This window comes from Leptonychotes weddellii, chromosome 12, assembly GCF_054177405.1.
Source record: "Leptonychotes weddellii isolate Sample4059 chromosome 12, ASM5417740v2, whole genome shotgun sequence".
Lineage (NCBI taxonomy): Eukaryota > Metazoa > Chordata > Mammalia > Carnivora > Phocidae > Leptonychotes > Leptonychotes weddellii.
The window spans coordinates 33859745-33874881 of record NC_138380.1 but is presented as its reverse complement, the minus strand read 5'-3'; the positions used below and the strand labels follow the sequence as shown (position 1 = coordinate 33874881).

Here is a 15137-nt window from a genome sequence, read left to right as displayed (position 1 = left end):
GTTTCATTCAAACTCTGTTCCAGTATTTTAAAGCACTAATACCTGAATTCTGGATTCTTCAACAGCCCCCTGCCTGTCCTCCCCACATCCACCGCTGTTCCCTGTCTGCCCTAAGTACTTTTCAGCTCTCATCGTTTCACTGAATGTGTGCTTCTGCATATATATACGAAATTATTTTGCACACATAACAATAACTAACACATCTTCCCCATAATTTAAAAAAAGAATATTGCTATAATAATATTCCTGTTTGGATAGCAAGAAATAAGTGTTTCATATGCCACTATTTTAAAATTGGTAGCCTGGGAGCAGTTTCTTCTTTGTTTGTTTACTTCAAATAGCACAACATGGTAACTTAACTGCATTACTGGTTTTATTCAAATCAGGGTTCAAAATAGAAAAAGGAACAGTGAGGTGGTACTTTACAGAAGCACTTTTTTCTGCAGTGCAAGAGGTTCAAGTAAGGAAGTTCATGTGAAAACCACAACAGTAAAAAGGGCCATACTCAAATAGAAAAGAAAGCAAGAGCCATTTTTTATGATTTTAGAAGTCATCACTAACATTTACTCATTCATAAATATTGAGTGCTTTATTACGTACCAGGCACTGTGTTAGATGCTGGGGACACCTAGTGGGGTAAGATACATTCTTTTTATTTATTCATGCAAGAGTATTTATGGAGTGTCTGTGACATGTCATTCCACAGTAAGTTGAATGTAATGCTTGCCCTAAACGGAGTGTACAGTCTGGCGGGAGAGCTGAAGGCTAACCTAAAAACCACACGGATCTATGCATGCACTGCAAGTGAGGATAAGTCTGAGGACCAGGTATTCCACGGAGAGGGAAGAGCACCGGCATGCCTTAAAGGCAAGAGACAACACGGGGCTGCCTGGACTGCAATGGGGAGTGGCAAGAAATGGGGAAATTTATCCTGAGGGCAATGTAAGGCAGTGAGGGGCTTTAGGCAGATGGGTGAGAGGATTAAATTTGTTTTTCACTCATTTCCTGACTATACTGTACAAAAAATCGCTTTGTGTTTACACAGGATACCGTGGTATCAGCATAGCACGAGGACAGAATGAAGTTTATGCAACAGAATTAGTGAGACACGGGAGGAGGTATTCCGAGATCATGAAACATGAGTTAAGAACTCAAGAAAAGAAAGGATCACGACGTAAGCAGATAGACCAAGACACGGTCTCCTTATGTCAAAAGCAATGCCAGGGACAGAGCCTTCTAGGAACACATTTCCTTCACTTATGATTTAAAGTATAGTCAAATATTATCTTAAAAATTTTCTACAAATTTCAAATGTGTAACATCCTTGGTATGGGGTTTGAATTCAATTAAAGGGTGTTAATAATTATTATCACATTGAAATTCATAACCTTAAAGTTGAATATCGAAGCACATTATGCGAAAATAACTCCCAAGTGGTCTTCAGTCTTTGAGAGCTAGAGAACTATTTTTTATGATAAAATAAAGGCTATAAGTTGAAATAACTGTACAGAAAAAGATGGTTTGTGAGGTATGCAGACATTTATTAAGAGGGTTGTTTCATTCAACTGAGATATATTATTCTAGGCTCTGTGCTTGGGACACAAAGACATGGTCCCTACTCTCAAAGAGCACAGTCATCAAGGATCCAAGGAAACAACATTTAGAAGGCATTGTTGGGTGCTATCACAGAGGTGGGGAAGAGTGGGGGTGGGGGGGCACCATATTCTGTGAACACTTCGTAAAGAAAGTGATTCCTGAGCTGGATTTTATAGCACGAGCTGAAATCAGGGAAGGATTAATAGGGGGTAAAATTAAGCAATTCAAGTGAGTGAGTAATGGTAGAATAGGCATTTCAGGGAGACACAAAAAAATGATTCAGAGGAATTAAAAACTGTATGGTTGGTTTGGAATACGCAAGTAATTTTAACTGGCTGTCATGAAAGGGGTTTGGAAGAGGGTGGAGGACAATGAGGATGGAAGGTCGACGGAGGATAGGGATTACTTGGCAGAGACTGGAACTTGTCCTGCAGGTAACTTGAAGTCCTCAGGGTTTTAAAGTTGGATTGTGACTTGATCAGATATGATTTTTCAAGGCTAGGGGGCCAGTACATGGGAGACAATGAAAGGCTGTAATAGTGCCGTACTTAACTTCCAGAACAGGTATAACCTCCTGCTTAAAGCAGGGTTCTCACAGTTCTATATGAAAAGTCATAATCAACAAAGAACAGGAGACTCAGTGCTTTCCATGTACAAGAAATACCATGGATGTGGACAAAACTTTAGCCCTCAGCAGAAGGTGGGTGTATAATAAAACATTATTGACTACAGAAGGAGAAAAAAGAAAAGAAACAACTCGAATCACTTCCTGGTCTTTGCTTTTGTTCATTTCTAAAATACTGCCACGTTCCAAGGAAGGAAAGGGCTACACAATGCAGAGTACCAGCCCTCGGGTCCTTGCTCCTACACAGTCCTGTTGACTTTGTGACTCACACCACTCACACAGAGCACCTGAGGACCTAGGAGAAGAAATGGCATACTGTTCAAAATGCCAGGAGCCACTCCAACAGTAACCCTGGAGACGTCCTGATTCTGCAAGCAAGAACGGAGTTAAAACACCAATAATCTGGGAACTCCGTACTTTCAAAATCTGTTTTCATTTTCATTTCATTTAGAGAACCACTGTGAAATGCTTGGCCATATCTTTCTTTGAACTGATAAGAAGAAAGAAAAAAGCAGTGCTTTTTTAGCAGTGCCAGGGATAAAGAACAACAAAAATATTAATTGGAACATCTCAACATATATTTCATCAGTATCAAGGAAGATTTAAAATCCATATATCCCGGGCGCCTGGGTGGCTCAGATGGTTAAGCGTCTGCCTTCGGCTCAGGTCATGATCCCAGCGTCCTGGGATTGAGTCCCGCAATGGGCTCCCTGCTCAGCGGGGAGCCTGCTTCTCCCTCTGCTTCTCTCTCTGTCTCTCATGAATAAATAAGTAAAATCTTTAAAAAAAATAAAATAAAATAAAATCCATATATCCCATGATCTAATAGTTCGACTTCCAGGAATTCATTCTACAGCAATAAGGGCACAAGTCCATAGAGACATGTGTGTCATGATGTTCCCTGAAGTATCCTTTCTCTTGGCAAAAGTCAGAAACATCCTGAATGCCCAGCAAAAGGGGAATGATTAAATTATTAGCATCCATATAGTGCAATTTGGAGGAAGAAATGATACAGTGATCTCTACAATATTCATGACATATTGTTGTGTGAAAAAGTGCAACTAATAAGAATAGTAGGATTCCATTAAAAATGTGTATGTATATATCATAAAAAATAGTCTGTGAGGACAACCTTATGTGTCACCAGTAGCTACCTCTGGGGATAGAATACATGTGTGTGGAGGGGAGGGGGACATACTTTATGACTTTTAATCAGTAGGTAAAATGGGAGTTTTAAGGTCTAATCCCAGTATCAGTTATAATTTTCCATTAAATACCACTTTACTAAGCTATACCTTTCCTTGTAGGCAGTTCCCTTATATATTATATATTCCGTTTCTAACCTAAAGGTAGATACAAAAAAAAAAAAAAAACCCCAAATAACTCTCCTTCCATTAATTTGGCCTTTTATCCCCACTTCATGACTGGAACTGCCTTATTACTTTTTAAAGAGTTGACAAATGAAATTTTATGTGATTTGATGGCAAAGATTTTGGTTGAACAAACTTCATTAAAGTGTAAGAAAAAGCTGAGTTTAGCTGCCTGAGCAAAGAGCTCAGATGTTAATAGAATTCCAGGCCCTCTCAATTACTTCCTTGTGGGGGTGGAAAGAGTTTGGGGGAGGTCAGCGGGGAGTAAAATGAGGCACTGCAGGAAAACTGTTGAGCACTGCATGGCCCATGAGAGTGGGGGTGGGGGTGAGGAGGTAATCTATAACTGTCAGCCGCCATCACTGTTGTTTATATACATCACACTCATTTATAACAATGATTTAGATGCTCTTAATAACATTAAAGCATTAAGAGAGATTGTTTTATTAGTCTTGATATCCCCAATGCCTAGCCAAGGTGCTCAATAGATGTCTGTTGAATCAAATAATTGACATGTGTAATAAAATCATAATAGTGCCTACCTCAGGGGGTTGAGGATTAAATGAGTTATATGAATCAGTCTTTTAGAACAGTACCTTGCATGTACGAAGTTTTATATAAGTGTTTGCTGTTAGAGGTCCTCAGTTTCTTGTTACTAAAGTAAAATCTCAAAGTAGTCTAAAAATTCTGGTTTTATAATCCATTTGGCAGCAAAACCTGACCTGAGCTATTCAGTTTTTATTTAATCCCACTTAGAGTGAATATTTTTTTGACTGCAGAAATATTAAGATATTTAATTAGAGTGGCTATCCCAAATCCTACTGGAGGCCCTATATCATACACAGTATGTGCACCACATTATCTTCCTGAAATGTCAAAAGCTTCTAATTTCTAAAATACACGTGCTAGTAAGGACTTTGCATAAGGGACTGTGGACCAGTGTTACTACCTTTGAAAGATCTTGTAATGTAGGTTTCAGTAGCATAAACAGGGGTATTTGGCTTTGAAGAAAAATGAGAACAAGAAAAATGGATCTGTTAAAAGGTGACCTCTGAACTTTCAAAATACAGATTAAAACCAGCTGACTAATTAGCTTTTAATAAAATAAGTGACCTTTAGCTTGCCTTCCCCCCAGTTACTCCCCTTCCATTCTTACACTGGGAAAATGATCTTCCTCCAGTCAAGGCTACTTCTGTCCCCTCCTGCTGCCACCTCAGGGAACCTCACTACCCTCTGCACTTCTTCCTTACACCTTCAGCTTCTCCTCTACCAGCTTGAATCGTTACTATTTGAACATGCTTAAGTCTCCTCCATTATAAATATTCCCATGATATCCAAAGTTCTCCGTCAGTAGACACCTTATCCTCCTTTTCTTGGAACATGTTATACATCTACTGTATCTTTTTCTCTGTTTCATTCCTCAATTCATGACAGCGTGGCTTCTGCTCTCACCACTGCACTGAAATTGCTCATCGAGTTCATCAACAATATTAAAGGACCCTTTGAGGATCTTACTTCACCTCCTTGCAGTAGCAAGCAGTGTTCAACACTCCTTGATGCTTCATCTATCCTTTAAGCAATATCAATTGCTCCTTGATGCTTGGCTTCTATTCAGATCCCTTCAATTACGTACTCTACACTCTCCTTGGATGTTCCCATTTACTCCCATTGATGTAAATGACAATTTCCAAATCTACATCTGCAGCCCAGCTTTCTCTCCTCAACTTCAGACACTGTCTATAAGACATCTCCATTTTGATGTCCCTCGGGTGACCAAACTCTAGCTGAAACTGGATTTATGTTTACTCCCAAACCTGTACACCCACACCTCCTGGGTTCCCCATGCAGTGAATGGCACCAACATCTGGCCAGTTGTCAAAGAGCCTGGGAGTCAACTTCAACTCTTCTTTCTACTTCACCTCTTTTATAAATTCAGTCACCAGGACCTGCCAATTCAACTTCCTTAAATGTCCCTAGAATCTACCATCATGATCATCTCACTTTCAGGCCATAGTCATTTCTAGCACAGACTACTGCATCAGATCGTTTATAGGGTTCTGCCTCCTGTTTGACCTTGGCTAATTCATTTTCAGTAGTGCAACCAGACAGGTTTTTCTTAACTCAAATGGGATCATGGCTCTCCCCTCTTTCCTAAAACCCTCCACAGAATCCAAGTGTCATCAAAATAAAATCCATACACATTCGGAGAGCCTTGTGTCTTACAACTCTCTTCCTCATATTCTATCAAACAATCAACAAATGTTTCTTGAGTGCCTACAATGTGGTGAGCATGTTCTGGGATCTGAGGATACAGCAGTGAACCAGCCAAAGCTTCACGCACCAAGGAGTTTATAATCTAGTAGTTAGGGGTTGGGGACTCACAAAAACAAAGTAAAACATTCCAGGTTTGAATAACTGTTACAAAGGTGGTGTAGAGAGTGCTTTGTCAGTTAGCATATTCTGGTATCATTTTAGCTGAGAGATCTGAATGTCCTAGCCAAAGGTAAGCCCAGCACACTCCTACTCATCTTAGTTCTCAGCTGAGACCCCTTTGGGGACTTTCTCTCATGTCAGGAGTTTGGGTTGGCAGCAATTCCCAGATGCTCCAAAGCACCATGTGCTTACCCTGGGAGTTCACTACCTGTGGGGTCAATGCCTATTACTTGACTGACTTCTCCCCCTACAGGGACTGGACAATTTGTACCTGGCCACATAACAAAAACCAGTAGTTGCCTGAATTTCTCAATCGATATTGCTTAAAGGATAGATGAAGTAATTAATAGCATTCAATAATTTTCCTGGCCCAAAGGCCCAGTTAATTTTGAAGTGGGAAATTGTGAAAAGGTGTGTGGCTGACTGAAATGAGGAAAGGCCACATAAAACACTTTATTCATGACTTCCACTTGCTTTATTATTATTAATGTGAATAATAAGGCATAAAACTCAATACCTAGATTAAATTAATCATGATTTTCAATGTGTGCTTCTCTGCTATTTTTTATTCCCAGGCTCTGTAAAAATAAGTAGCCTTTCCTATGGGGAAATTTTGAAACATGAAGTCAAAGACCTCTTATATAAAACCTAGTTCCTTAACTGTTTTACATATTCAACTTCTGAAGAAAGTTAATGACTGCACAATTATCTTCCTTTTTAGCCACATGGATTTCTGTGTGTAGAGTGGGCATTTTCCAAGGCCTTTTATCTGTTTTTAATTCTAAACTCAGGATTGAAAGTAAACATGAAAAACATAGTTTTAGGCATGGATATATGCCAACTAACTTTCTGCTAGAGAGATTATATCTGCCCAAACTATTCTTTGTTTCATGATTCAGCTTGTCAGCCACTCCAAAGTAACTGAAAGATGCTTCTGAGGTCATGCAACATCTTCCAGATCAAAGATAAGTGATCCCTGTCCATGATCTGTATTAAAAAAAAAATCTACAAGTCTTCCCCTGAGGTGCTGTGAAGGCTTCCGGTCACACAAACGTTGCAGCGTGACCGTGCCTACTGTCCTGTAATTCTCCACCACTGGCATGTAAGTCCCCTTCCATTATGATGGTTTACATATGAATGTGTCTGGAAAACTCAAGAGATGAAAGAGAAGTAAAAGTAAATAAGAAGAGATGACAGGTCATTCCTCCAACTGAGGACAATCAACTTCTAAGGTTTTAGTGAACACCATGAAGGAAGCACTGAAGCTTCCTAAATCTCAGCAAAGATTGAATTTTTATAAACCTGGCATCAATATTTTCTATTTAATGTCAGCCTGTCACACTAGCACAGCATATTGATTAGACTGTAGCTGATAGAGAATATCAAATTCAACTCTGCTTCTCTGGGGTCAGAACGTTGTAGCCAGAACTCCTCATTTTGGTTTTAGAGGGATGAAGTCAGCTAATATATTTATATATTCACCCTTACCTTCTATAAAGGCAATATTTCTAAGTCCACCTAACTAGAGTTAGTCTATTTGCTTTTGTCTCATTAGGTCTGTGATTCTATTTTAGTTTATTGGATTTTGCTGACAGGTATTTCAAATCCTATGTCTTTGTACAAAATAAAAGTTAATTGCTTTGCTTGAGTAGTTGAAATCTTAATGAGCCAAGACAGAGAGTCAGACATGTGGATGAAGGTGAGAAAAAACAGCTTAGAATTTAACACAGACAGGTAAAACAACTGTCAAGGAACTATCTTAACAATGATGATGAGAACAAGGAAAGCTAGAAAGACGTAGGAAATTAAAAAAAAAAGTCACTTACCCTTAATTCTTCCTTTGTATTGAAACTATCAAGAAGTTGTTGATAATGTCTATCTGTCATTTGTCGTAATAAGGACAGGAGACAAGCAACAAACTCCCCCTAATTTAAAAAAAAAAAAAGGCATATTTTTTTTATTAAGAGTAAAAATGAACATCAGTAACTTACTTTGAACTGCCCTCAAATAGAACACTTAAAAAAACCCACTAGGATCTAAAGTCACTCTATGAAGTCTTTTAAATCTAAAGTAACAATATTATAATCCAAATTTCTCCCTGTGATGGCCATTTACTTGGTATATATGCATTTCCAAATTAGGAGATTTTTTTGTTTGTCTGTTTGTTTGACTTGTGTGGAAGCTTTTCACTAGGAAACTAACTTCACACACTTAAAGGAGGTAATAAGGCAATTTACTGAGCATTTACTCTACCTTAATTCATTATGTCATTTGAACCTCATTATCAGTGCTATGAGGTAGGGGGTATAATATTTACTTAAAGACGATAAATTGTACGTTCAGTGGGCTAAAAAAGTTGCCCGAAGTTACATCACTAAAAAGTAGAAGAGCTGAAGTTATCTATATGTCTTTCTGACTCCAAAGCTCTTCCTGTACCTCTTGCTCCATTTGTGAATTTACACAATCTCCTCCAACTCATCTGAGTTCTGGTCTGCTGATGGGCAGGGTATAGAGAAAGCCATATATTACAATGTTGGTTTCAAACTCCTTTTAAAAATAGCTTAATTGTGATCCTTTTCTGTTTGGGTGCCAAGTGATTGACTCCTAAAAAATCCATTCTTAAAAATTAATAATGAAAAAAAGAGCATCCATAGATTTGAAGACCTATGAAATCACTGTCACTTGCTTGCATTTCCCAAAGTACATCTAATTTAAAATAGTTATGCTCTAATGCAACATTTTTTGCTCAGCAAAAATATTTATCTACTTTTAATGGGAACAATAACATTTAAAACAATATGAACACAACAGGAGAAGCAATCAGTGGTAACTGATGGTAAATTTACAAAAATGTACTTTAATTGGGAATTGGTGGGGGTTGTTTTTTTTGTTTGTTTTGTTTTTTTTGCACTTACGTGTAAAGAGGCTATAGACTCACGTGTAAAATCAGGAATTGAAAGCTTTCATAATTGGGATTTTCTAACAGAGGCAGCTAAGTCAGGAAAGTCAAATGTATCCCTTCCAGCTGCCAAGGAAGGTCTGGAGGTGCTACCTAATCACCAGGTCAGGGTAACCAAAGATGCAGGCTGGCTTCTTGCATAAGGATAAACATTTGTAACACACAAGTATGGCAAATAATTATTTCCGCACACTTAATGGGACAAATATTTAAGAAACTAACAAGTAAGGGCTAGCAGAAATCTATCTTCTAAGCTCAACATAATACTTTGTTAACGAACAAAGAAACTCTTGGTACTTAACACTAGCTATGGAAAATTTAAGGGCACAATGATTCATATTTTAGTGCATGTGTGTGAGGAAACAATCCAAGGCTAGGAAAATAATAAGCCAAAAGGAATGAGAGAATACCACCTGGTGCTCACACAAGACTGGGTATAATATCTTTTTTCCACCAGCAAAACTGGAAAAACCTTGCCATATCAGGGGATCAGAATACTAAAAAAGACCTTTTCTCAGTAACAGGGAAAAATTACACCTAGAATAAATGCTGCTCTGATTCTACCTAAGGAAGTTCATAAGCAAGATATGAAACAATTAAGTAGTTCCTAAGAATTTAACCTCATTCCGAAGCAAAGTTCAAAGATATTTCTAGGAATTTAAAAAATTTATTTTCAACAGCATAATATCCACGATGTCTGGCATTCAATAAAAAATTACCAGGCATACGAAGAAGCTGGAAAAAATAATGATGCAAATGAGGAGAAAAAAAAATCAATAAAAACAGACCCAGAAATGACATAAATAAACAGAATTAACAGTAAAAGACATTAAAATAGCTATTATTACCATAGTCTATATATTCAGGAAGCTGTAAGAAAGTTTGAACATGTTAATTTCAGACATGAAAGAAAGCAAAAGACCTAAATTGAGATGAAGACTATTATGTGTGTGATGAAAATTTACTTAATAGAACTAATGGCAGATTAGACATCTGCAGAAGACAAGATTACTGAACTTGGAGACAGTAGAAACTCTCCAAAATTAAATTAAAAAAAAAAAAGGAAATAAAAGAAAAAGCATCAGTGAACTATAGAACAACTTCAAGTAGCAGAATATATATGTAATTGGAGATCTCAAAGAGGAGGAGGGCATAGAAAAAGTAATTGAAAAAATAAGGGGAAAAATTTCAGATTCTCTGAAAACTATAAACTTAGGTATTAAAAAATTTCAACAATTCCTAAGCACAAGAAACATGAAAAAAATACACAAAGGTGCATTATAATAACATAGCCAGAGATAAAGAGAAAATATTAACAACAGTCAGTGAAAAAAAGACACATTACATACAGAGGAACAAAGGTAAGGATGAGATATACCTCATTAGAAATAATATAAGCTAGGGGCGCCTGGGTGGCTCAGTCGTTAAGCGTCTGCCTTCAGCTCAGGTCATGATCCCAGGGTCCTGAGATCGAGCCCCGCATCAGGCTCCCTGCCCCGCGGGAAGCCTACTTCTCCCTCTCCCACTCCCCCTGCTTGTTTTCCCTCTCTCACTGTGTCTCTCTCTGTCAAATAAATAAATAAAATCTTTAAAAAAAAAAAAAAAGAAATATTATAAGCTAGAAAACCATGGAGCAACACCTTTAGACTACTGAAAGAGCAAAAACAACTATCAGTCAAGACTGTGTTAACCAGCAAAAATCTTTCAAAAAGAAAGACAAAATACTTTTCAGACATTCCAAAGCTTAAACAGTACACCACTTCTATTCAACATTATACTGAAGGTTCTTGCCAGTGCAATAAAACAAGAAAAAATAATAAAGGAATATACATTGGAAAGGAATAAAAAAACTCTTTATTCACAGACAATATATTTGTGTATATAGAAAATGCTATCAAATCTATAATGAGCTACTAGAACTACTTAAGTGAATTAATCAATGTCTCAGAATATAAGATCAATGTACCAAAATCAATTTTACTTCTACAGATGAGAAATAGTCATCGGAAACTGAAATTTACAATAACATAATTTATAATACCACTGAAACATGGAAGTACTTAGTGATATATAGGACAAAAGATCTGCACACTGAAAATCATAAAACACTGATGAGAATAATTAAAGAAGACCTAAATAAACAGAATACTATGTTCACAGATTAGGAGATTTAATATTGTTAAGATGTCAATTCTCCTCAAATTGATATACAGATTCAGGGTAATCCCAATCAATATCACATCAGGCCTTTTGTGGGGTAGAAAGTGACAAGCTGATTTTAAAATTCATATGGAAATGTAAAGGACTTAAAATAGTGAAAACAGGGGCGCCTGGGTGGCTCAGTCGTTAAGCGTCTGCCTTCGCTCAGGTCATGATCCCGGGGTCCTGGGATCGAGCCCCGCATCGGGCTCCCTGTTCAGTGGAAAGCCTGCTTCTCCCTCTCCCACTCCCCCTGCTTCTTTTCCCTCTCTCGCTGTGTCTCTTTCTGTCAAATAAATAAATAAAATCTTTAAAAAAAAAAAAAAGAAATAGTCAAAACACTGTTCAAAAAGAATAAAGTTGAAGGACTTATACTATGTGACTTCAAGACTTATTATAAAGTTCTGGTAGTCAAGATATTGTGTTATTGGTGTCAAAACAGAAAAAAATAGATAAATAGAACAGAAAAGCCCAAACCAAAAACAACCCAAATGTCCACCAAAAGGTGAACGAATAAAGAAACCATAGTATATCCATATAATGTAACACTATTCAGCATTAAGAAAGAATGAACTATTGATACACACAACAACAATGAAGAAACTCAAATAATTATACGGAGGGAAAGAAGTCAAAATGTCACCACCCCCCATCAAAAAAAAAAACCTAATAGTAACTATGTACTGTATGATTCCATTCCTATAAAATTCTAGAAATGCAAACTTACCTGTAGTAACAGAAAGCAGGTCAGTGGTTGCCTGGGGATGAGGTAGTATGGGGGGGCAGGAGGGAGAAAAGAGAGTGGGGCACAAGCAAACTTTTGAGAGTGATGGACATGTTATTTATCTTGATTGCGATGATGGTTCACAGATATACACAGATGTCAAAACTTACCAGCTGTATACTTTAAATATGTACAATTTTTTGAATGTCAACTACATCTTAATAAAGCTTAAAAAAGGCATTATGACAACATTTATGGAATGGAACTATGTGTAAGTTATAGTATTTTTGATTATACTATCAAATTCATTCCTTGTTGGGTGGACACTATTAACTTCATTTTACAGTAAGATCTGTTAAGGTTGTTATTTATCCCAGGTTTCACAGTTAGAAAATGGTGAAGCTGGGATGTGAAGCCAGGTATCTCTGGTTCTTCTACCTACTGCTCAGACTGATTTGATTTTATAGAGGAAATATACCTGAGTTTGAGGTCATAATTCAAATATAAATAGGCATATAAAAATCTATGAGTTGATAACCAATGTCTGAGTTTTTAACCTCTCTATTAAGTCTCAACTTAAAAACGCAAATCTACTTAGTAGAAACCCATTTCATTTCTCATCTCTTAGTTCTTCTACATCCTAGCTACACTATCTCTAATATAGCTACTATCTTAGTATTCTTAAAATGTTTATTCCTAAAACATACCATCCTGTGAATAGTGACATACCTTGAAGTAAGAAGAATTACATATTATTGCAATAATTTTAGTAATGAGAAGAAAAGTTATTAAAAAATAGACTTTCATTACATATTTATAGTCAGTGTACATAGGAACACTTCTTTGAATCCAGGTTACTATCTATATTTGTCACATCTGGTGTAGACTGCAAACAACTTATCCTGCTATCTAATCTTTGGCACATTTATGATGTGTTGTTAATCCGAACATCTACTCTGCAATGTCATTTTATGTATTCACTTAATCTATTTAGGAACTCTAAGCACATTTAACCTGTTAAGAAGCCTAGATATCCACTGGCCATAGCAACATTTTTCTAGGTATATCTCCTAAGGCAAGGGAAACAAAAGCAAAAATAAACCAGTGGGACTATATCAAAATAAAAAACTTTTGCACAGCAAAGGAAACCATTAACAAAACAAAAAGATGACCTACTGAATGGAAGAAAATATTTGCAAATGATATATCCAATAAAGCATTAATATCCAAAATATATAAATAACAACACAACTCAACACCAAAAAACCCAAACAATATGATTTAAAAACAGGCAGAGAACACGAATAAACATTTTTCCAAAGAAGACATATAGATGGCCAACAGGCACACAAAAAGAGGCTCAATATTACTCATCCTTAGGAAAATGTAAATCAAAACCACAATGAAGTATCACCTCACACTTGTCTGAAAGGCTAAAATAAAAAAGAGAAGAAACAACAAGTGTTGGAGAGGATGTGGGAAAAAAAAGGAATCCTCAATGCACTGTTGGTGGAAATGTAAATTGGTACAGCCACTGTGGAAAAGAGTATGGAGGTTCCTCAAAAAAACTAAAAATAGAAATACCATATGATCCAATAATTCCACTACTGGGTATTTACCCAAAGAAAACAAAAACACTAACTCAAAAGGATATATATACGCCTGTGTTTATTGTAGCATTATCTACAATTTAAAATAGTTAAGACACAGAAGCAACCTGCATGTCTATCAATTGACAAATGGATAAGGAAAATGTGGTATATATACATAATGGAATATTATGCAGTCATAAGAAAGGATGGGATCGTGCTATTTGAGACAACACGGATGGACCTTGAGGGTATTATGCTAAGTGAAAAAAGTCAGAAAGAGAAATATCATATGATTCCAATCACAAATAGAATCTTAAAAAAAATGAATAAACACACAAAAAGCAGAATCAGACCTATAAGTACGGAACTGATGGTTGCCAGAGGGGAGGGGAGTGAAAGGTTGGGCAAAATGGGTGAAGGAGAGAAGGAAATACAGGACTCTGCTTATGGTACGAGTAAATCACAGGAATAAAAGCAGAGCATAAGGAGTAGAGTCAGTGATACTTTAATAGCAATGCAATAAGGTAAGTACACCTGGGGTGAACACAGCATAAGGTATAAACTTGTCTAATCACTAAGTTGTACACCTCAAACTAATATAACATTGTGTGTCAACCATATTCCAAAAAAAAAAAGAGGCTTAGATGTCCAATATTTTACTAAAATATTTTTCATCTATAATGTAATTTTTGTTTGTTTTTAAAATATTTTAAGTGTCCAAGGGTGCCTGGGTGGCTCAGCTGGTCGGGCGTCTATCTTTTGGCTCAGGTCATGATCTCAGGGTCCTGGGACTGAGCCCCACCTCTGGCTCCATGCTCAGCGGGCAGTCAGCTTCTTCCTCTCCCTCTGCCCTTCCCCGGCTTGTGCTAAACACAATCTTAAAAAAAACTTTAAGAAACCCCAAGACTCAACAATTTGTTGAAAAGAATAAATGAAAACCATTATTGGCCAAGATTAGCTTTGTTTCAGTGTGGGAGTTATCTACATATACATTGCCTTTAAAACATTATGTGTTTCAGGCGCCTGGGTGGCTCAGTTGGTTAAGTGACTGCCTTCGGCTCAGGTCATGATCCTGGAGTCCCGGGATCGAGTCCCGCATCGGGCTCCCTGCTCGGCGGGGAGTCTGCTTCTCCCTCTGACCCTCCTCCCTCTCATGCTCTGTTTCTCATTCTCTCTGTCTCAAATAAATAAATAAAATCTTTAAAAAAAAAAAACCCAACAAAACAAAACAAAAAAAACATTATGTGTTTCAGTGGCTTGCATCCATTTTATGTATACATTGAGTATAGTGGGCATTTCTAACAATAATTGTGAATAAGAAGAGTACTACATGGCTACAACAACGGCCCTCACGAAACCTTCTGTTATACACATGTACTATTTTTTCCAGAAATTTCTTACAGAATTCTGTATCCCTTCTCCCCCTCAACCAGAAGCCCCCAGTGCATGAAAAGTTTAGACAAGTGTATCTTTCTTAGACATGGCCTATGTTGAGTTGAGTCACCTGCACCATAAATGGTGCTAAACCAAATTATGGTCAAAGAAAGAAGCATTTATAAATTGTAAGGAACTCTGCAGTCCGATTAGTTGAGGGTGTGAGCAAACAGCCATATACGCTGCTGTATTAACTCTGCTTCTG

At 37.1% G+C, this 15137-nt stretch overlaps 1 protein-coding gene across 6 annotated transcripts in view; it reads right to left on the bottom strand.

Moving 5' to 3' along the window:
- DOCK4 (dedicator of cytokinesis 4) overlaps positions 1-15137 on the bottom strand; it is a 417063-nt gene that overhangs the window by 91519 nt on the left and 310407 nt on the right. For all 6 annotated transcript variants that reach the window (XM_081800230.1, XM_081800232.1, XM_081800233.1 and 3 more), the window contains one exon: positions 7851-7949. In XM_081800230.1, coding sequence (XP_081656356.1) covers positions 7851-7949 — 99 coding nt within the window. The remainder of the gene's footprint in view (positions 1-7850; positions 7950-15137) is intronic.